At 40.6% G+C, this 24,690-nt stretch overlaps 1 protein-coding gene across 3 annotated transcripts in view; it reads right to left on the reverse strand.

Moving 5' to 3' along the window:
• The window catches only part of CRYL1 (crystallin lambda 1), a 61,782-nt gene that overhangs the window by 26,455 nt on the left and 10,637 nt on the right, over positions 1-24,690 (reverse strand). For 2 of the 3 annotated variants that reach the window (XM_059817609.1, XM_059817603.1), the window contains exons 3-5: positions 21,179-21,305; positions 6,385-6,546; positions 2,099-2,293 (exon numbers count right to left, since the gene is read on the reverse strand). In XM_059817609.1, the coding sequence (XP_059673592.1) occupies positions 2,099-2,293; positions 6,385-6,546; positions 21,179-21,305 (484 nt within the window). The remainder of the gene's footprint in view (positions 1-2,098; positions 2,294-6,384; positions 6,547-21,178; positions 21,306-24,690) is intronic. The other variant, XM_059817617.1, reaches the window with a different exon arrangement.

Consider the following 24,690-nt stretch of genomic DNA (forward strand, 5'->3'; position numbering starts at 1 on the left):
GGCTTTTGAAATGGAAATAACAGCCAAAGTTGTTACAGTTTAAAAGTGTATTTGCCTGAAATGCAATAAAATTATACAAAAAAACAGAACAACTTGGAAACTTCAATGATGCACAAGGAAAGCAAGTTTCATCTTCTGTCAGTGCTTCAAGCACTATTTTGTTACTACTCATATACCACTGCCCACACAAAAAGCATCCATACAGGTTCATACTAAAGGTCACCTCAAATCAATACCTCTTTTCCAATAGTAGCATATGAAGTGTTCTTGCACTCTTTCCCTAACTGAACGCCAAATACAGAGTGATACTTTCAATGATATGTACTGCCTCAGCTCCCAGCAGTCCAGTCTTTGAGACTTTGGCAGCTGGAGGTTGCTTCTGTATGGTCTTCCTCCAACATGAATGTGTCTAAATGCTCCTTGAACCCATTCATATTTTTAGCATCCTAGGTTTCTATGGCAGCAACTTCCACAATTCAGTTTATGCCTTTCAGACATGAAAGAATCCTACTAGATTTTTGAGGCATTACTTCCTCAGATACCTGTGCTGACCAAGGGTATTGTATCAATATGCCTACGCATTATCAGAATTACTCGTCCACAGTTTCCCAACGACGCTTTGAACTATTTTAAAAGAACTCAGACATAAGTATTAACTTCCATTTCTGCAGTATTATGCTAGTTTGTGTGTAAAAAGGTGCTTAAATCAGTATTTCATCAAGTTCATATTAGAGTTTTGGGATTCTTAGATAAGTTCCATTTCTCCTTCACAGTCTGCCATTACTCGTTTACTCCTTCCTGCTCCAAAAATCTTGTTCTTAGCATGACTTGTTCTACTTCTCCATCAGATCCCTTTCTTTCAAGGAAAGGTTACAGTGTGGGAACTCCTTAACAGCGAACATTTGAGTTCAGTTAGCTTTCTCACCATGAACTTACCTTCCTTGTTCACATTTTTTAGTAGTCATTTTTACATTTTTACATTTTTATTCTCAAAAATCTTTTTTTCATCCAGGATTATTAGGGTTTAAAAAAATATTTAGAGGTTACTATCCTTTCTATCCTGTGTCTTTCAACATGATTACAGCTTTCTGAAGGGGTTTTTCTTATCATATACTTAAGATTTTGCATTAACTTTTTTAATAACAGAAACTGTTTCTTTAAAGAAACTTCTCCAGTAGAAGATCAGTTCCTTCCTAACAATATTGGTTTACTTATTATTATTCACCACCTCCTTTATATTGTTGTATTGTGTTGCTATGTAAGCTAACAAGAGGTAAGCAAAAATCAGTTCAGCAACTATGTTTAGATACTGCTTTAGAAAAAGAGTTGCTTTGTCTACAATACATTAATATTACCTCAGTTTTAAGGTCTTTACCTGTACTTGTGTGCATGGTTGTTTTAAACAGCTTGAAAAATCAAAACACCCTCCATGACAAAAAAGTAAGCCCTACTCAAGCCCAGTTGAATCTCTTCTCAACAGAATAGCAATAGACTCATAATTCATCTCTTCCTGATGAAAGATCAGACTTTGCAGCATAGAACAGGTAAGTGTGGGAAAAGCTGAAGGGGCACAAACAAATGATTCTCAGCTAGAAGTCTGAATGGGCAGGAGGAGGAGAAATCTGTCTTTAACTACAAGTATCAGATAACTGTTGAACCTATGAGTGCAATTCCTGAAAGGCCAAAGAGAAAACCATTTAAAATGTTATTTTCATAACCACTGTACAGTAGGCCAGCAACATTCAGAAAACAACAGGAGATTATGAGACAACCTAGAAAAAAGAAAAATCAAAATACTGATTTCTGTGCTATTAAGATTATTGATTGTCCCTAAAAAGATAGTATTCTGAAAAGAAAGCAGGATAAAGGATAGTTGTTAGGATCATATTACTTTGTTTTTCTCAGTCTTTGCTATTTATAACTGACATCACTTCTTACTGTTTTTAATTTACATGTTAATATATATTTCCTGTTCATAAGGGACAGTTTAACAAAGATGACACAAATTTATAGGAAATTTAAATATACAATCTCACTTGTCACATCTACAAAACTGGCAGAGTGTGTGTGTAGAAATTGGAAAAAAACATATACATACACCCACAAGTCTCCAGGCTTCACTTATCACTGCATACTGGAGCCGATTCAGAACAAAACCCTCAATTTCTCTGTTTAGTTTGACAGGAGATTGACCGATCTTCTTCATCAGGGCATATGTTCTCTCGGTAGTAGAAGGATCTGTTTCTGGATGAGGAACAATTTCAACCAACGGCACAAAGTAAGGTGGATTTACCTCAAGAAGAAACACAAAAGAAGAATGTCAACTATCAACAGATTAACAGAACGAGTTAATATAAGGCATCTTTATAACTTGCTAATAGCATGGCTATTTTCCAGTGAACACAGTAAGCCTGCTCTTCAGACCATGAAATACTTCACCAATCCAATAAAAGCTGGTGTATTAATTCAAATTAAATCTAACTTTGTTTAACCCCAGCAAAGTTCCTGGAGCTACACTAAAGATGACAGCACTCAAACAGTACTAGAAGACTTTATACTGACTTGAGTAACTGATGTTTTCTCAATATTCAGGCTGTTTCTTGTTGTAAGACGTACGTCCACCACCTGTATTTCCAAATGAAGCAAGGCATTTCCTTTTCAGATATTCAGGAACTTTATAACAAAATTGTTGCTAAACACCACCTGTAAGGTGTAACACTTAATAGATAAGCTGCTACTGGGCCAAGCCTGTAAATATATGCTAAACAGAATAAGATATCACACAAAACATACTTTGAAAAAGTTGCAGAACAGGTTACCTTCAAACACTGTACCTACTTTAAAAAAAAAAAAAAATTACCTCTCTCTGACTCTTCCCAAATGTAATTTCCCATCAAGTCAAGACCTTTGTGTAATGTATTTTTGAAGTAATAAACAAAAAATTCTAAAGAACATCCTAGAAACAGCTAAAATTTCTTCAGGTCATAGTGTTACAGGCAGTAACACTGCCTGCATGCTCTTCCCAAAAGCAGCAGTCCTTCAGCCATATTCTCAGGGTGTTAAACTCAGCTCTCGGTCTAGTTTCCAGGCAATAGAAGGACCTAACATATCATAAATTACTACCAGAAATAACCCTGACATTTAAAGGATGGTAATTAAGTACTAATTCTTTCACCATCCTCCCTTATAGTCAACTGCTCTTAACTGTGCTCATGCAAATCCAAGTACAAGATTTAGTCACAGCAATGCACAAGTGGTCTTTCCTCTCTGTATGTTCTTTCTTTTCAGTACTTACATGGCTCCTTTTACTATAGGGTCTGACCAACGCATAACCTGTTGTAGGCTACGCCTGCTCTAGCTACTGATGTAACACACTTACTTCATCCACTTTAAAGTGCCTTGTGTTCCAACATAACTTTTCTCACATCGGTCTCTTCGGCAGTGCCACCACCAACGCTGAGAATGGTGTGATGGACACCATTGCAGGTGTGGTGCCAGGCAATTTAGCAAGACCCAAACCACTGCAAGCACCAAGACGTTTTCTGAAGGCTCTTCTAACCCTTAAGTATATCACAGGTTCCAATCAGGAAGAGGACAAGTTAATTGCTGACAGAGACTGAGCTTATTATAAATTTCTTCCACGATTAGTGTTGACAGTCATCTTATTGAAATATTCTGTTTCATTAACTTGGCACGGAGAGTATACGGGTGCGTTCATGAGCACAGTGAGGAGACTTCGGAATACAATTTTTGAGGAGTGAGATAATAAATAGATGTTGGTAAAAACTGAAAGTGGCAGAACGTGGATGAAATTGGGGGCAGGGGAAGGTTTCTAAAAATGAGAAGGGGAATGCAAAGGCTTTCTTCAGGGAGCAGAAGAGCTTACACTACTCAGCCCAACAAAATGAAAGCTAAGAAAGGATATGACAAAGTAAACACAGAGAAAGAATTAAGCTACACAAAAGCTACCAACAAACATCAAATTAATGTTAATAATGATTGGAACAAAAATTAGAAGACAACTTCCAATAGGAGTAGTGGAGTTTAAAAAAAAAAATCTGATAGATAGAGCTTAATACATTTTTAAGGTGATTTGATTACTTAGTTTCCTGTACAGCAACAGACTTCACTCAAGAGCATACAGTCCCCTCTAGCGCCATATTTCTAGCTGTGTGACCTAGCAGGCTTATACAGTACATGAGAAATGAACCGCTCTGCGGAAGACCTCTACTGATACACTCCCTGAAACTGCTTGCAGAGAACAGCTGTACCTACAAGTACTGCATGCATTTCTGTCATATAGCTGTGCTACGAGATTTCATTTATTTTTTCTAATTACTGAACCTATTGCTATGTTAAGCAAAGGGATGAGCTCCTTCTGCCCTTTGGGCATTTAATTTCTCCTCAACACGCTCACCTGAGCCAGACGCTTTACAACTTTTGCTTTTAATTTTTCTTGTATATCAAATTCCACACTTTCTGTTTTCACAGTGTCTTCCAGAGCTGCTTGCCTCCTGCAGCCACCATTCCCCATGTCCTACTGTTGTGTTCAAGATGTTAGTAAGGCCATGGTTAAAACAAAAAAAAAAAAAAACCAACCCCAAAGCCAACAACTAGTACAAAGCAAGCATGTTTCCTGATATAACAGATGCAGAAAAGCCCCTGGAAGTGTACACTGGCTCACCGTTTCTCCAGTACACTTCCCTTTGAGCAAAGATGAAATTACTAAGAAAATAGTCTCAGTTGGATTACACAGCCATTTCAGAACAATTAGACATTTTAAGGCACTCCAGAGTATTTGCTTTGGAAAATACATATATCCTTACAACAGCAACCTAGAAAATGTTTACACAGGCACTAGCTACCTTTCCAGGCCTGATAAAACCTGGTTTCAGAAGCGGCTCCTATAAAGACTGCAGCTCAGACTAAACAAGTCAACTGGTACAGACCAACTTGGGAAAACAGTAAGAAAGAGTAATGTAAAATCAAAGACTGACAAACAGTCAGAGAATAGGCAAAAGCCCAAGAATTGGTTAAAAAAATCATAGCTATAGTTACTTAATACAGTAGTCTAGAAGATACATTATCTCTTCTCTTGCACTACAGCAAGTTACAACCCTGGAAATATGAGATAAGTAACTACTGAATTTCAGACTGGAGAAAGGCTAAACCTAGGCACAGATACACACTTTGAAGTCTGACTTTTTTTCTTAGTTAAAAAGGCGATGAAGACTAATTATGCAGAAAGAAACCAATCCTTTTGTTCCTTTTGCTTCCCAGTCACCCCAAAGCACAATGGTGGTGGTGGAGAGGTGTCACAAAGGCATTGACCAAATGCTTTGACACTGTAGCATTAGGCTACAAGTAGCTGTAGAGACATTACAGTAAAGTAGTACTGTATTTTTGTGTTCACACTGCCACTTTTGAGCATGCCCAGGGAACTGACATTTGCTTTACGCAGTGAAGAGAGACAACATGTAGTTACCAAATTGCAGACAACAGAGCAGTACATTTCTCCAGATACTGCAAACCTTCCTAACAACAGTCCTCTTAACTGATCTGTCAAACACCAGACTAACATTAGGCTAACAAATTCATCAGCTATTGAGTAGTGGAAAACAGAAGCAGTAAGAATCCCCGTGATCAAGATAAAATGCTCTTTCATGCTGAGGAGAGATGTGATAAACTGCTGTCTGGCAGCCCCACATAGACCTCTACAGAGGCTCACAGGTCCTCTTCAGCAGGTTCTGCTACCACCGCTAGTCATGCCATTTCTGCATCACTGCCCTGTCCCAGCTGGTCACAAAGCATGCAAAGTCAGCTCCAAGTACAATTTGTTCCGTTTCATCCACCTGCTTTTCCTCTTCCTCTTCAAGTATACTGCTTCTACATCAGAAGTCTGAGGAAAGCAGAGTCAAAAGCTTCCATCTTCCGTGAACATTACCTGACAAGCACATGCAGCTCACTGTTTGGATCTTTACTGTTACCCAACAGCAGCTGAAAAAGGATACTAGTAAAGAGTAACGATGCCACAAGAATAAAGTAGGGAATTTCATAGGTTTGTCTTCGAAACACAGAATTCCTACATTTTGAGTACCAGTAGTTTGAGTAACACACAACAATACGAGCACAACAGCTTACACAGAACATATCTTGAGCCAACAGTATGAGACATGCATACATCCTCTCAATTTAGTAGATGCTGCTGCTCACAGAATGACCAAACTAAAGCTTTTCTGGTAAGTCAGGCCCCTGCACACTAACAATGGCACACAAGCACTCCAAATATCCTTCTATATCTCTCAGTCTGCAGGGGAGAGTTTGGGATGCAGTTTCGTTAAACACCTGTACTACAACAAAGACAGAACATGGCATCATACTTACAGGATGTGACACAATACACTGCTTAACATGTTTAAGGCCAGTGAACAATTTGCTGGGTAAGAGACAAGAGGACGAACTGCTCAAGATAACGTTGTCAGCAACAATAAGATCTAACTGACCAAAAATCTTCTTTTTCAGTTCCAGGTTCTCTGGAGTACATTCCTGGAATAAAACCAAAAATCAGTATTAGAAGTCTTCTAGTTCAACAGTATTTATCCATGTATTTCAGACTTCACCGATCCCACCTTGACACCTAGGAACTCAGCACAAACCATCTGTTTTAATCAGACTAGATCTACTGGTGAGCCATAACACAAAAGTACCTTCCCACATATAAAGAAATAGAAAGCCCAAGAGTTTCTCTATAGCAGAAGATGGACCACCACACACCACAGGAGATTTAACACAAAACAAATGATTCTGCTTTGTCTAAAATACAGGCTTCTACTCACACACAGAGATAACACAGTATGGAGGAATAAGACCTGGTCTCCATTTGTTAAAAGAATCTCACATGATAGAAGTCAGTACTCTCTCTCAGACAAAATGGAAATGAACAGGCGTATTTCAAAAGACGACAAACTTTCAAACTCTGGAACTATGGCAGGAGATTCCAAGGTACAGTCCTGGAACCTGCACTGAAACACCTCTCAGTGACACTCACACTTAAAAAGCTTAAATATCTCCATTTGTTTCAACTCTGAGAGAGATTTCTGAAGTAGAATGCACGCTATCAGAACTTCTCCCGAAGCTATTGAGCATGTTCAGCTCTGCAGTACTGTGTGAGATTTCACATGTATAAGCCAAGAGCCACAATGTACAGTCACTAGAGTTTCAAAGTTATCCCCAGGAGCTGCCTGAAAGAGAGCGTGTAGAAGTCCACCAGCCTGGGAGCAATGAGGGCATGGGAGAACAACTACAGTGCATCCCACAATCAACAGGAAAGACTTCAGTCTACAAGAAGAAAATAGGGGAGCAAAACCAGCTTGTTTTCTGTTTTAAGCACTTCCAAAAAAAAAAATTCCCAACAGGATCCCGAAGTTGCAAAACCTCAACTTTCCCCTTAAAACACACAGAAAAAACCTGCTCTTCCAACTCCAACCTTCTCCCACCTGTCAGTACTTCATTCTGTTGTTCCTGTTATGCTGAACTGCACATAAGGGTAGGGAAAAAGGCTATACAGAATCATAGAATCACTACGGTTGGAAAAGACCTGTAAGGTCATCAAGTCCAACCATCAACCACCACCATGCCCACTAGATCATGTCCCACAATGCCACATCCACACGTTCCTTGAACGCCTCCAGGGATGGTGACTCCACCACTTCCCTGGGCAGCCTGTTCCAGCGTCTCACCACTCCCTCAGTAAAGAAATTTTTCCTGATATCCAGCCTGAACCTCCCCTGGCGCAACTTGAGGCCATTTCCTCTTGTCCTCTCACTAGAGAGGAGAGACCAGAGACCAACACCCACCTCTCTGCCACCCCCTTTCAGGTAATTATAGAGAGCAATAAGGTCTCCCCTCAGCCTCCTCTTCTCCAGGCTAAACAATCCCAGTTCCCTCAGCTCCTCCTCATAAGACTTGTGCTCCAGACCCCTCACCAGCTTCGTCGCCCTTCTCTGGACAATTTATATAATATATTTATAATATATAATATACATTTAATGTAATCCAAAATTTACATCCAATACCTGCAGCTTCAGACAGAGTCTGTGGCAGGAATGCCCAGGGACAAAGTTTTTAACCCAGTAAATGGGTTAAAAGTAATTTGAAGTCTTAAAAAATAAGCAAGTTGCAAGGAACAGTACTAAAAGTTCCACGATGCAGAAGTGATAAATGGGGTTATTTAAGAACTCCAAATAGAGCACAAAGTAATAGACAGCCTTATCAAAACAAAATGATACTCTGCTCATAATTCCAGGATCTCTGCTTGTTGGTTAAGTTTAAATAGTTTCTTTTAGCAAAGCCAAAGATGAAGAGAACTCTGCAGATACTGTTCAAGCTAATAAAAGAGTTGCTCTGAATAGGTTTATTGTGAACTTGAAACTCTAAGCCTCCTCTCACATCAGATGATAATCAAAAAGGCAAACTCAAATCTGCTGGAAACTCAAACCTGCCACGGTTATATAAGGTTTCTGAATGGGCCATTTGCTTGAAGTTTCTCGTATAGTGTCACAATTGTATTCAGATAGTTGGACCACTGCAATAAAGCTTCTGTCCTCATCAAGCATGCAATTATTTTCTCAGAGACACCAATTCCCTGAAGAACAGGGGAAAAATTAAGCTCTAAACAATCCATTGAACAGCAACGTCATTTGCTCTCAGTTACAGAGCCTGGAGAGGTCTGAAGCTATTCTGTTTACCCTGAGAAAGAGAAGATCAAACAGTAAGCAGGTAAGATACAGTTTTAAAGCTACCACAGTCTCTCTCAAAGAATCAGTGCAAAAAGGTTAGCACACACCTCTGCGCATTTTAAGTGACACTGTATATTTCTGTGCCCCTTTTTGTAGAGAAGACCACACTTCTTGTTTGCAGTGAACAGTACACCTTTATTTCAAAGCCTGAGCACCTGAATAAGGTTGCTACTAATCTGACTTCTAATTTAAACTTTATTAGACATCTTTTTTAACAGCCTGATCAGAACATGACAGTTGTTCATTTTTAAAACCCACCTCGTGGAAGAGTTGTATTGAATTAAAGGCTTAAAGGTAATAGGCACTACACTGTTCAAATGCATGTTCAGAGAACACATAGCGGCTACTTGACCAGCCTATAAACTCCTGAAGAACTACACAAAGATAAAGATGTACTAGACTCTCTCCCTGGCAGACAACACTGATACCTAGACAAGGTGATTGAGGTCTAGTTGCCCCTAATTAAGAAGTCACAGTCATATGACTCAACCACCTGAATGCCAGTACACAGAAAGCTAGGGAGTTTTATCTGTTTACATCCAGTGTCTTTGTGTTTTTGTACAGGCCTTTGCCACCATGCTATCTGCCATCTGTGCTCCCACACACGTCCGTGCTCATTTAAGCACACAACTTCATTTACCTATATTTAAATGCTGGCATCTACCCAGGTTCTTCCTAGCCACTCTCAGATATGCCCAGGTAGCAACTCACCTGTACCACCTTCACACTCCCCAAAACACTATCTTGCAAAATATCTTCTCCTTACACTAGCAATGAGAATCCCTGCCAAGGCGTGGATTTATTGTCACTGGGAGGTTAAAGAAACAAAGCATCGCCTGAAGTAAAGCACTGCAACAGTGATATGGTCCTAAAATAAGTGGTACTGTCCTATACAAGCATGGCAGTATAAGATGAAAGCCAAAGATTTAAACTGGCATAGAAAAGGTTAAAGATTAGCAACCATTCCGCAACAAGCAAGCCACTTTCTGTAAGAGCATCTGGAGATGCTGTCACAGGGACCAGCATCGAGCCCTCTCAATAGCAAGTACGGAGTCTGATGGTAGTTACCAAGCGTAAGGAATTGCTGAATAAAGACATTTGAAAGCCACAGCTGCACAATGATGAGTTCCCACCTCCTGACTAGATTCTGGCTGCTGCATATTCAAAACATAATCAAGAACATTTCTTTCCTGGCAATCTTAATATGAAGATTTGTAATGATGTAAATTCCTGCAAGTGAAGACAGATCTATCTTGAGCTCTCCTAAACCCTTCTTCATTCCAGGACTGTATCCCATGCCATGGGATTATTCCAAGCAGATTTTGGCCTGAACAGGCCAAAGTTGTCTCCCTTGAAGCCCAGGGCTGTGATCCCACTTTTTGTCTTGCTTCTTCTCTCAATATCCTCAAGTCCACCATCTCACTGTCACTGTAGCCAAGGCTTTCCCCCAGACCTTCACATCTCCAACCAGTTCTTCCTTGTTTGTAAGTATGAGGTCCAGCCCAGCATGTCCCCCTTTCTGCTCCTCAACCACCTGTGTCAGGAAGTTACCATGAATGTATTCCAGAATCCCTCTGAATTATTTGTACTCTCCTGTGCCATCCCTCCAGCAGATATTGATGCAGTTGAAGCCCCGCCATGAAGACAAGGGCCTGTGAATGTGAGGCTTCTTCCAGTTTTCTGAAGAAGGCCTTTTCTTCCTGATCAGGGGGTCTGTAGCAGATATCTACCACAATGTCTTCCACATTGGTAGTCCTGTTAGTCTTGACCCATAAGCTCTCAAATGGCTCCTCATTCAAACTGAGGCAGAGCTCTGTGCATGCTAGCTCACAGCATGTAATGAATATCCTAGGCAGCTATTCCTCTCCTGCCTTCATCTTGCACCACCCAATCCCCAAAAGCTGTACTTCATTGCCATGCTGCAGCTGTGGCAGCAAGAGTGCCCTGTAGCCTTGCCCTAATCACAACTGAGGTAGGAAATTATTTTCAAGAGTTCTGTGATTTCCCTCTTCCCAGTAAATTCAATAGAGCTTCAAGTAGCAGGTGAACTGTTTAGAAGCCATAGCCACTTTGATTCCTACAAGGATGCTCTTCATCACCTGCAGTTAAGTGAGGATCTCCAAACATGCCACAAACCCTGGCTCTGTTCCTCTATTTATACACATATAATTTACAGCATTTTAAGTGGTCTCAGCTTTTCAGTGCTGCGATTTAGCTAACAATTTTGAGGCACTGCTGTAGAACAGTTCCCAGAGTCAAGTGACAGCAACCCTCTCCTCTCTTAAAATGAAGACGCAGCAGCTTTCAGAGTACCAAACTATCTCACAAGCTGGACCCAGACTGTCAGCACTCCTGTGACAGGAACCACATTAAGTCCAGCTTTTTGTGGGAATATGAAGATCTTCATAGGATTAAGAGACACACAGTTCTGAATCTCAGAAAAGCTGCTTTTCTGAAAGTTTTGGTGCATTTATGCAAACACTTTCATTATCTTCTATAGTTATAATCCACTAGAAAAAGAGCTTCCCAGAAAAGACTTCAGGCAAAAATTGTTTTATTTTCAATCTACCAAGTCACTTTAGAATGTCGTATTTCTAAAACAAAGCCTGATTAACATAAACCTACATAAAGCAGGGACCTGTAGATTTTAAACAGCATTCAGGTTATCCTTATAAAGACAGACATTAAAAACACCTGAAAAGGAGACTTGGAAATTTACTTAAATGAAACAGATTTCAAAGCACTATTACTATAACTAGCATCGGTACAGTCAAATACAACTATTCCACATAATTTTACCACATCTATATAATAATGAAAAGATTCTTGTAAAAACCTAGTTGACTTCAGAAAGAACAAGTACATATTGCTAGAATCATCTCTCTATAAATTAAATCCTACAATTTTACAACCAATTCTGTTCCCCCCAATACTACTGGCAAAGCTGAGGTTACTGAAGTTATCAAAGCAAGATTCTATATTTGCTCCACTTGCAGATGCATACTGACTGCTGTGTTTCTGTCATTACCACCATTTTATAGAATCCATATCAAAGTCAAATTATATTTTAAGCAAAATATAGCATTTAAAATGCTCACTACTATCACTAGTATTTCAGTGTTAATAATTATTATGTCTGTTTAGGCTTTTGTATTGACAAGCTAGTTTGGTCTTCTCCTGCAGGGTTTAGGTCTATATTTCTGTTCTGAAGACGCACCTTCTATTAAGGCAACTAGAGCTTATTTCTTTTGTATTCCACATCAGACACTGATGTGCATTCTACTCAGTAAACAAGAGTCACAGACATGAACCTGGGGAACTATACCACCTGCAATTAAAAAAAAAGTAACATTTTGACTGTAGAGTTTGGGAGTTCAGCTAGTGAAACAAGCATAGAAATAAAATGGTATTTTTAATATCAGAACAAATTATTACATCAGAATATCAATTTGACTTCCAATATTATTGTTAACCATTACAATTTAGCTCAACTATCTAAAATTTTTCATGTGTTATAAATAGGTTTTGTAATTTCACAAAATTATTACATATTTCAAACGCAAATACTTGACTGCAAATATTTTGGACTCTTCCATCATGCTCCCCCCCAAATGGCGTCATTTTAGATGCTTATTCTGAGACACTTTAAAGATGGATAGTATGTGAATATACCAGGATATTAATCAAGACAAGGTGCCAAATAAAAATGCATCATTTCAAACTGCAAAGATGGTGGGCAGAGAACGTATTTACTTTAGTCTCCTTTTAGAAAGTGTTATTACCCTCGTCTGAGGGTAAAAGCAGGGACAGCAGCTGGGCAGGACACCCACTCTTGCTCACCGCTGCATTGATTTGGGATGCAGCACAGAAACACGAGACATGTACATACAGCTGTTACTGAAGGAGTCCCCAGGCTATTGCACACCTTTCAGTGTGGTGTCAGCATTTTGATAAGTTAAAATGAGGAATATTAAAAGAAAAAAAAAAGCCACAGAAAAACCCCACAAAACCAACCATCAGCATAGACTGATAATGGACACATGACTAGAACTCGAGCCCCCACAGCAGCTAGGGTCACAGGGAAAGCAGGGGGAGCAACCTGGCTGTGAACCACAGCAGGAAGGTGAGGTTAAGTGAGACTTGACCCTGAGACACTTGGAGGTGACGCAGGAACCCAAACCATATGGAACACACACAAGGGAACAGAAGCTCATCAGGTTGTTTGCCCCTTCCCCTCCCCCCCCCCCGATATTCATTCCACATACCTGGATACACAACTTCCTCCAAGATGATTAAAGCTCGTGTCCAAATACCAGATCGTTAACAAAAATAGGTTTAGCGACAAAAGACTCCTTAGATGTAAAATAACTCTAGTTAGCCCAAAAACAAGCCACACAACCTAGGCAACCAAGACTTTATTTTGAACCTGAACAAGAATTGGTATCCTGTAAGGCAAGGGTAAGAAAGCAGGATAAAGACAGCAGCTCCTTTAACTGAAAAGCATACTGGCAATTTATTAATGACAGGGCCATATTATCACCATTTAACACAGTTATTAAAAAAAAGATAGAAAGGCGTAGTCATGTATGCTCATATCCTATGGCTTCAGCTACAGACCTTCTACAGGGTAGGTATGTACTGAAGTAAAATGCTTAACACGGGAGGAGAAGGAGTCACATCACATGAGGATTTTAAGAACAGGTTAACCAGTTTTGACAGACAGTTGTCTAGGTATGACTGACCCTGCCTTGGGGCAGGGGTTGGACTAAGTAACCTCTGAAGTCCCTTCCAGCCTGATTTTAGATAACTGTAGTTGGTAGGGCAGCAAAGGTAAAGGTGAATCTTCTGATAAAGGTGGGGTCCTCTCATACACTGTTCTGCTGAGTAGCAGAGGACTAGAGTGGGGAGGTGGGAACCCCCATTGAGTTTAACTCTGATTCACAGGGTTTGAACTTGTTTAAATTTCCATTCAAAATACAGTTATAAAAGTGTCTTACAGCAAATCTACAAGTGCCTGGCTTCCAGAACAGTGTTAAGTTCATATTCAGAAAACCTTTAATAGAATATAAAACCATCAACTAAAGAACAGTAGATGAGTAAGCTTATTACAGAGCAGTTGTAAAAGCATCAGTTAAAACACCAGTACTTTCAGGCTAATCTAATTGTTTAAAAAAATTAATTTAGGGCTTTAACTCACTTCAAATCTAAAGCAGTGGTAACTTCTTAGTTGTTTTGAATTTATGGGCTCATACCAGTGTGAAATCTGATGCTTCTTAAATTATTACCTCTTGAATGACATGAAAGACTGTCTACCACATGATCCTGTACGAGTAAATAACACTTTGGTGAGGTGAAATCCAGCATTTAGATGGAAACATTTTGTACTTTCCTACAGTTCAGAAACATACCCTGTTAAGGAATTGGAGCAATAAAAATAGCAAGTTACTGTCATTCTATACTGTTCAGAATAAGTGGCTGAATTACAAGTATCTGTTCAATCTTTAGTACAAAATACAAAACAGGATTTGAGGAAGTACTAGTTTTCAGAACTACATTTTCTAAAAATCAAACTTGCAGATTTGGGAGGGTTGAGGGGGGGATTGTGTGGGGTTTCTTGTTTTGTTTAAAACAAAAACAGAAAATGAAGGCAAGTTTTGCTTCATCTAGTGTCAGTACCATGTCATGAAGAGATCTTTTTCCATGATGTTCACGTGCCCTACAAAAGCTTTTAAAAGACAGACAGATAAGCTGATCAGGCTGCTACAGAAGAGATGAAGATCCTTTCTGTTCCTTTAGGCAAGGGCAATAAGATCTCATACAGGTTGATTGACATACTCCTCCCCACATACTTTCTCAAAGGATCAGATCTCTGTTTTCTTCTACTGTGATCCCATCCACCCTGAAAAACAGGGAAGTGATCTAGGAAAGGCAATGGAAATACAATACAGCCCTAGAAAGGAGACCAGAGAGCACTGAAAGAGAACCTGAAAAGCAAGATTAACTGCTGGGCAGGATGACAGTTATGGCAATGACGACCTCCTGTAACGGGGACCAAAATCATATTCAAGTCTGTAATGGTAGACGACACCAGTTATATGCACAGGATACATGGGGAGTGAACGTTAGAAAGTTTGAAAGGACAAAAGTCCATTCAGCAGCAGCACCACAACAGGGACACTGGCAAGCTCTTTACCCAAACATCATCTTTCAGTTCCACCCAAACACTGACTTGATAATGTGTTTTACAGCAAGTTTTGAGATCAAACTCTTTCAAACCCTAGAAATCAGGAAGAGTTTTCTCAAAACCTCTACAAAAGATGGTGAGTCAGGTCACATGCTTAAAACCAGCTCCCTCAGAAGCCAAAACATAACTTCTGGTGCCTCAGGTCAGTGTCTAAGATAAGCAGGGTAAAACCAGGCCTAAGGTTATATTTACCCAGCTGAGAGCAAACAGACTCATGTTTGTCCATCCAGTGCACAGAGCCAATGAGTGACCAGTCCAGAAGGAGCCATGTTACTGCAATGCTTGCACACTCTGCCTTCCAGCAGCCTTGTATTTACAGAGGTACATCATTAACGCAGCTTCCAAACCAGAATGGTCGCCTATCCTACGAGCTCAGGGCAGCTGAAGACATCTTCACCCATTGCTGTCTGCAGATATTCCCTCATCCCCAGAAGTAAAAGGGTTCTTGAAGGCCATCAGGAAAGTAAAACAAAACCTATTGGCAGCAACTAGTACCAGACAATCAAAGACAAATTTTTACGACAGGAGACATGAGACGCCTACTGTCAAGGTGCCCAAGTTAATCCTGGTTCCCCATTCTGAGGCACCACCAGGCTTTTTGGAAGCTGTTTTTAAGCTGGTAACGCTGGTTTTTCTAAATATGTCTAACTGGGAGAGATAAAAGAGCCAGCAAGATCTAAAAGAGACCAGGCTGAAGATCCGTTAGTGTTGTTATTACCAGTTCAAAAGAGTTTACAGGTGTAATGGGGGGGGGGGGGGCACATCCTCTCTTTTTGAAGAGGGGGAAAAAAACCGATACTGTTCTAAGGCTTTTAGGCAGAGTTCCTTTAAAACAAAAAAGGATAAAGCATAAATACCTCAGACCACAAGGGATAAGTTACAAGCTTAATTTCATCCCCTTGCTAGTCTGCTTTGTCCCATGCCACAGGATGACTGACAGGTTCAGAGATCACCTCTCAGCCACCCTCCATGCCTGGGTTCAACCAGCCCAGCCAGACCTCACAACTCACCAGCACACACAGTAGCTCAAGTGTCAAGAGTAAAACCTTACCAATAGTTAGTCATCTTCTCCTCCTCTGAGAGCTAGTAAACTTATTATTCTGTTAGTAAATTATTCCAAAGCAAAGCATTTAAAAAGCTATGTTTTCATTTTACGATCACTATGGTAACAGATCATACAAGTGTTGCACTGATTTCTATTCAGCTTGTATTATTTAGGAACTAGACACACATCCACTCGAATCTGTTTTTAATAGTGAAAGGAGTACTAATAAGTTCAGTACCTGATAGTCACGTAAGGACAAAAGACAAAAGTCATCATATATTTATGGAGGGAAGTTAAGAGCACAGTATTACGTAACATTTACCTCAGCCATGACAGTCCCATGCCAGGACATTATAGCACAAATGTATCCATTCGTTTCTCTCCATGGAGTTTTCAGCTAATGGAAAAGTTATTTCAGAAGTAAAGCTTTTAGTGAGGCCTGCAGTGCACATTCATCTAAATGCTATAGGTTATGCACTTACTCTAAGTAGCGTAGAAAAGCTCTGAGAAGTGAAACTGGATGAATATTCAGTTTTAGTGCAAAACACAGACTGATTTCCTTCTGAAGTTGATGCAAAGCACACTAATCAAGACAAGTTACTTCATTTAAAAAAACCGCTCAGGAGAGGGAATATATAAAATAATATGCATCAAGGCATACCTTGTTTTTAACGGTTCATGACATTACTGTTATGAATTTTCTTCTTACTCAGTCCTTCTAATTATTTCTTGCATCTTTTTCACTTTTATCTCTTCACTAATGTAATTTAAGAAGTTCTACTTTTTACTACTTCATCCCATTTGTTTTAATTTATGTCCCATGAAAACAACATAGAAGGCAACTGTTTGCAGAATTCATTCAAGGAGTGCAAACATCAAGGAAATTTTTAAAGCTTGAAGTGCACTTTACAAAGGCCAAATTTGAAAAGAAGTTAAGATTTAGCCAGCTGAAATCTAGGGTAAAGAAATGCAGTTCTCATGGAAGTCTTCTAACAAGTTAATCAGTAGGTTATATCATTAAGCAAGAAAATAAGAGTCCTCTATATCCAGCTAACATTAATGCAACTGATGTTTTATTTTTTAAGTAACTAAAAGTCAGAACACTTGTGCTCGTAAGTTACAATTAGTCCATTTTGTCCTTCTAGGTTCAAAGCTGCCACTAGGCAATGTTTCTGAAGTTTAATACAGTTCAGCCAGAAAGTAGTCTGTTCGCTGCTGAAATATGGCTGTGAGCCTAGAATTGAGATTCTTTCACATCTACTCCACCCCCCTTCCAAAAGCAAATTAAAGACTAGTTCAAGTAATTTGCCCACTTACATTGTGTATTTGTTAACACTTTGTATCAAACCAAAATTTTATGCTACAGTTTGAAACTGATGAGCTGATATGAATACTGCCAACAGTGTTTCACACAGGCATACTGCAGCTACTTTATTTTTTTTTAATTTCTCTACTTAATGACTACATGTTAAGAGCCATCAAAAGGGTTAGGGGAATGTAAAATAGTACCAGAAAGCTTGAGATAGATTGTTGCTATTCAGAGACGATCAACACAACGCTGCTGTCTTCAACTACAAGAAGGGAACACACAAAGAAGCCAGATTCTTCTCAGAGGTCCATGGTGGGAGGATGAGGGGCAAGAGACTGAAGTTGCAAGAAGGGAAATTCCAGTTAGATATTAGGAAAGAAGTTTAACTATGAGGGTAATCAAATGTTGTAACAAGTTACCCAAGGAGACCAGAAGTGTTTATCCTTAGAGATATTCAAAACTCAACTGCACAAATCCTGAGCAAGCTGATGTTAAGTCAGTCCTGCAGCAGATTGGACCAGATGACTTACACAGGTCTCTTCCAACTCAAAATTACTTTGACTCTACAACATTTGCCCAATGCTTATTTCCCAGATCAGCTGATGGTGGGAGGGATAGATGATGCAGCCCCTGATTTAATCTGAAGTAGCAGGCAGGACCTTGTTCAAAAATCTTACTGCTGAAGAGCCTCTCCAAGAGGAACAATAGCATACTAAGATTCAACATCTCTGTAGGAGCAACAAGAGCCAAGAACTCCATCACAGCTGCACTTACCTTCAAAAGAAAATACTAAAATAAAAGTAAGGATACTAAGGAGCTGCAAAGTTGGCAGTACGAAGGATCAGATCCTTACAGATAGCATACAGAGAAAGTAAAGACACCATATGGACATACCAGGTAGTAAGAAACACTTGAAAGAGCGAAAGAAAACAGGCAGAACTAGGAGAGTTTACCAGAAACAAGAAGGCTGCATTCGCAAAGTTGAGGCAGTACCCAAATGAATATGGCCATGTAGGATTGTTAATTTGTCAAAATAACACAAAACTAAGCAGACCCCCCCCCCGCAATTTACAAGATGAATAATTAAAAAAATAAAAATCCCTTCTTTCTTCAAAAGGCATGGAGAAGAAGAATGCGTAGGACCAAGAGATGATCAGACTACTGAAGGATGATCATCTGGAAAACACACAGAGAACACAGATTTCTTTGCAACTGTTCTCTTTCTCCTCCTAATCCTTGAAGAAACCTGAAGCCTTAGTCTTGGCAACACCCAGGGTCTGTCTCAAGTCATAGAGCAGAGGAGAGGGGAACCAGAACCAAGGCATAAGACATGTTTTGATATGGTTTGAAAACCCAACACTGTAACAGTGGTATACAACTGCTCACTCAAAACAAAACTGAATGTATGCTATTTTGGTACCAAAGAGCGGAAGACTGGCAAGCATGATGCTACTTTTACAGGAACTTCAGGAAAGATCTCAACAGTAAGCCTGTAAGCCTATGACTCTGTCAAGCATGCTAAGAGAAAAGGGTAGCACCAAATGAGTATTACATAAATGGGGAAGAATCAAAGCAACTTTTCCAGAGGGAAGTCCTGATTCACAGACCTGGCAGAATTCTCTAAAGTAAGCAGCAAGCACAGGCACAGGAGTCAGGAAGCTGATACAGTCAGTGCGAATGCCCAGAAGCCTTGCAACAAAAAAAAAAACCACCAAACTTTCAAGGAAGTTGACTGGTCACATGTGAGATAAAAGGTCCTTTCATGGACAGTAACTGGTAAAGAAACAGTAAGCAGAGTGTAGGAAGAACAGTTAGTTCTTACTCAGCTAAGCAGTGCTGTTTCACAGATACCTGTGTCCCCTGTTATATCCATTCATAAATTACCTGAAAGGTAGCTCATAAAATTAAGTCTGACATCATGATTACAACCACAAACATTTATGGAAGGACTTTACAGGATTGAATGACTACATGATTGAATGAGCTCTGAGCTCATTACTGATGAAGGAGTAAGCTATTGGGGTAACAATAGACAGTTTAATGATCTAGAGAAAGAGAAGTGAACACAAAATAGTATACCACTGTAAAAATCTATAGCGCATTCACACTCTCTGACTCCTGTGCAAGGCTTTGCTCTGCACTCCATCTCACCAACTTGGGAGGAGGAAAAGGTCTGGAAATCTGTCCCCTTTTAACTCAATTTATTATTAGGGATGTGTTGCAGCTAAGCAGACTGTGGGACTTACAGCCTTGAACAGTATAAATTGTTAACTCTTAGGAGCAGCACACACAAATGTAGGGACAGTTAATGGTACAACACTAGAATAATACTGGGGACCATGCAACGCTACAGGCTTGGGGACAAGTGGCTGGAAAGCTGCCCCACAGAAAAGGACCTGGGGGTGTTGACTGACAGCCAGCTGAATACAAGCCAGCAGTGTGCCCAGGTGGCCAAGAAGGCCAATGGCATCCTGGCCTGTATCAGAAATACTGTGGCCAGCAGGAGTAGGGAGGTGATCGTGCCCCTGTACTCAGCGCTGGTGGGGCCACACCTCTAATCCTGTGTTCAGTTTTGGGCCCCTCACTACAAGAAGGACATTGAGGTGCTGGAGTGTGTCCAGAGAAGGGCGACGAAGCTGGTGAGGGGTCTGGAGCACAAGTCTTATGAGGAACGGCTGAGGGAACTGGGGTTGTTTAGCCTGGAGAAGAGGAGGCTGAGGGGAGACCTCATCGCTCTCTACAACTACTTGAAAGGGGGTTGCAGAGAGGTGGGTGTTGGCCTCTTCTCCCAAGTGACAAGTGATAGGACAAGAGGAAATGGCCTCAAGTTGCGCCAGGGGAGGTTCAGGCTGGATATTAGGAAAAATTTCTTTACTGAGAGAGTGGTGAAACACTGGAACAGGCTGCCCAGGGAGGTGGTGGAGTCACCATCACTGGAGGTGTTCAAGGAACGTGTGGACGTGGCATTGTGGGACATGATTTAGTGGGCATGGTAGTGTTGGGTTGATGGTTGGACTGGATGATCTTACAGATCTTTTCCAACCGTAGTGATTCTGTGACCATGTAGGGTGGAACATGCCAAGCGCAAATCCATACTCATTCATACTTTATCCCAGAAATGGTCCCCGATTCACCTATTCCCTAAACTATGCCCATGGCAGTGAGCACACTAATAGTTAAGCAGCCACAGACTATCAAGTTCAGTAATACAGCTTGTTCCCCATCCTAATTTTACTTAGCAGCACAGATTCCAGCCCTATATATCAACCCTGTTTTTAATACTCTAACGCTGTCCGATAGTTGCTTTTGGCTACAGTGCTCCCCCACAGTCAGAATAGAAGTCACCCCTGGGCATAGCCATACTCCCTGCCTTCCCAAGGTACCTGGAGAGGAAGAAACACGTTTTAGTCCCAGCACTAGAATGTGTGGTGTTCCCCAAGAGATAATCTGTCCCCCAAGAATCTCCTGCCCTCCATATTCATCTTTCTAACATGTACAGTCTTTGTTACACACGGAGGTCAGTAATTCTCTCTTGGCTTAGCCAGCCTCCAGCCTCTTCCCACATAACCCAAAAGAAACTTGCAAGGACTCTCGAGTAGGGAAAGAGACTCTCCTGCATAGAGGCATCACCTCCCATGTCAAGACACTAGGCTAGAAAGAAGTTTAATTTTAACAAGCACAACCACCCATTCAGGATGTTGACCTCTCTGTTGCCCATCGACTCCACAGCCCTTGATCGTCTTTCTAAACTGTTTGCTAGGAGCTGTCAAATCTTTGCTTACCTGAATGAAAGTAGCACCCTCTACTGCTGCCTTCAGGTCCGTACAGATGCTAATGAGAGCCAATTGCTGCTCTGCACTCAAAGCTCCTTTCAGGAATCCCGACTCCTCCAGCTCTTTCATTTGTTTGCTGACAGAAACAACATACACATTTAAGTATTTTATCATTGTTAAGCCACCATTAGTTTTTAAAAAAGCTTCTTAACAACCCAGTAGTATTATGCTATTTGCCATGCCACTGCATATATTTATACTCAAAAAATAGAAATGTTGGTTTTAGTCATTTCTCTTTGCTCCCTCCATCTTACAACATTTTTCTTCTCTTCAAGCATGGACTTGAAAAATCTACTCCTAGACACAAGCTTGTCACCACCTCAAACCTGTTTTCACTGGTGCAGGATTAGCAAGAGTTTTTATACTCTTATTTAATGGGAAGACAGGTCCCTTTAATATCCTTCATCTAGTTTTATAAACAGCTCTTTTGTTATGAAGCCTGGCTGCAGGAACACTGTTTAACTGTATAGACATAAATAAATACATTCCATACCACCAGGAGTCCTTCCTAAAATCCCATACCCCTACACAGGGAATGACTACAGACCAAGTGTCAGAAAATTCAAGCAGTTACTGAACTGAGTGGCCAGAGCTTGAAATGAACGTTCAAGTACACAGCATTGCTGGGGCTGGACACGCCACCTTCTCAGAAAAAGTCTGAGTTTTGAAACCCTTGAAAGTCCAGAGCAAGCAAGCCATTTCCAAAACTGTTAGAAGTCACTTAGAGGAGCAATTTCCACAGAAATTAAGTGGTATTAAACTATCTGATCACAATCAACCTAAAGCTATTTGACTTAGCTGTTATCACAGTTAAATCTGTCAGTTACCTCAAGCCAGAACTCCTCTGAGCCTTTGGTTATTATTCAGCAAAAATTGCTCATCCTAAAGAGAGGAGGAAATGGAGCTAATGATTAGCAGCAGGTAAAAAAAAAATTAAGAAAAAATCCTTTCTTCTCCCTACCAATCTAGTTCTGAAGCTTTGGCTTCTTTTTGGATGCCTTTTTATATGATAAATAAATTGTACCTGCCACCTGGTTGGAGGGTGGAAAAGCTGTAGCAAACGGAGAAGCTGTACAGCCTGGAAAAGTTAGTGTATTTTTGTACTTCACAAATATAGCTGCATACAGAAATAACCAGTGATCCATCACGTGTTTCCTAAATGACCCTGGCACTGGGGCACACATGATAGCCTTCATTAGGGGCTCTACAGGACAGAGCATGTTAAGTGGGCAGAACTTATTTATACAGGCCCAGATGATCTCACTCCCAGCCACACCTCAGTCCTTAATACACCTGCCCAGGCCCCTCCATGTATCCAGACAGTAACACTGGATTTATTTTTGTATCTAGAGACCTCAGAGGAGATGGGACCCCATATGTTTGTCACAATCTACAGCAGCCAGAGACAGACCCCATCCTTAGTCCTTACGAAGCAGCGCAGGCAGGGAGCCACTAGACTGGGATGTCAGCCCCAGACCGCTTCTCCAGTCCAGCTCCAGCACCCCCTGCCAGTGACACCGCTGCAGCCACCTTTACATCAGCAATCCTAAACAAATCGACAGGGAGCAACTAAATCTCAGCTCTCAGTTGCTTTATGAAGTGGCAGGAGGTGTCACCTATATTTTTCAAGTAGCATTTTTAAATTAATTGAAAAGGGAGAGGGATGTAGATCATTATCTTTTTTCTCTCTCTACTCTTTCCAGGCCATCTGCTGAGCAATGTGCTATAATGTACTCTCACTTTGTCAAACCATCTTTTTATGTAGAGCTCATTCCTGTCAACAAGTATTGAGTCCATAGATCAAATAAAAATATTAAGCTTCCTCCTCCAGATTTCCGAAACGAAATGAGTGGGATTCGTTTCACCTACCCTGTCAACATGCACATCTGAAACAATCACCTTCAGCTCTCTTTCAGATAAGAGAGAACTAGGTGTTTCAGGTGCATTTGTCTGATCTTTTTTAGGCATCCAAGTATGCAACCCATCTTGTCTTATGATGGAAGCACCTATTTTTCCCCAAAGAAAATAGCTCAGCATGAGACTGTCATGGTGTAACCCTGACAGCAACTAAGTACCACACAGCCGCTCGCTCACTCCCCCCTGCCCCAGTGGGATGGGGAAGATAATCAGAAGAGTAAAAGTGAGAAAGCTTGTGGGTTGAGATAAGAATGGTTTAATAAGTGAAATAAAATACTAGTAATAAATTGTAGTAAAAAGGAAAATAACAAAAGAGAAATGAAACACAAGAAAGACAAGCGATACAAATGAAAACAATTGCTCACCACCCTCCGACCGATGCCCAGCCTGTCCCTGAGCAGCGGGCCCCCGGACAGCTTTCCCCTAGTTTATATGCTGAGCATGACATCATATGGTATGGAATATCCCTTTGGTCAGTTGTGGTCAGCTGTCCCAGCTGTGTGCCCTCCCAACTTCTTGTACACCCCCAGCCTACTCACTGGTAGGGTGGTGCGAGAAGCAAAAAAGGCCTTGACTCTGTGTAAACCCTTGCTCAGCAATAACTAAAACATCCCTGTATTGTCACTGTTTCCAGCACAAATCCAAAACACAGCCCCATACTAGCTACTATGAAGAAAACTAACTCTATTTTAGCCAAAACCAGCACAGAGACATTTAGACCACAGTATTCTGAAATCACTAAAGATGAAAGCTCGCAGAGATTTATTTAAAGGCAATCCAGTTCCTACTTAACTACACAGAAGCAAGTCAAGCCTCAGCAGAGATTCACTGAGCCCTCAGATCTTTAGCTTGAGCTGGCTCACTAAATCTACCATTAACTTAGAAAGAATCAGAATTTTAGTCCAGCATCCATGTAGTTGTGTTGTGTCCAAGAAAATATAGCAAATATAGGCTCTACCACTTTTATCATGGCGTTGTTAGAGGTCATAAACATCTGCTGCTCTCCAAGTTACTTTGATGTTTCTTCCTCCACTCAAAGTAGTGGAAAAGAGAACATTTGTTTCCCAGCAAACAAAACAGCTTCCTAATATGTCTTTCTGACACCAACCAGAACAGCAATACCTTATCCTAGGAGGCACCCCACTAAAAATCAAGTTAAGGAACACTCAGTAGCCACTTAGCAGTAGCCAAAAAAATGCATAAAGCAGTTCTGCTCATGGTTTAGCACAACGGTCAGAACAAATACCTTCAGATCACCAGGGACTGTGTACATTAAATCAAAGGATTTCCAATAACTTGGGAGTAGGCAAAATGTCAACAGCTTCTGTTTGAAGCTGGTAAAGGTGACAGTGCACCTTCTTCTAAACCAGAATATGCACCTATATTTCAAATTGGGAAGAACAAAACCAACAGCAACAAAAATCCACGTGCATGTACACGCACAGTGCTAACTCCTACAAGCATTAATTTTCTCCTCTTCAATGTGCTGCTTCGGCAAGTAACTCCAGATAATAATTTCTGAACTGCAAGTTCTAACACTTCCT

The sequence above is a fragment of the Gavia stellata genome, chromosome 1, assembly GCF_030936135.1.
Source record: "Gavia stellata isolate bGavSte3 chromosome 1, bGavSte3.hap2, whole genome shotgun sequence".
Lineage (NCBI taxonomy): Eukaryota > Metazoa > Chordata > Aves > Gaviiformes > Gaviidae > Gavia > Gavia stellata.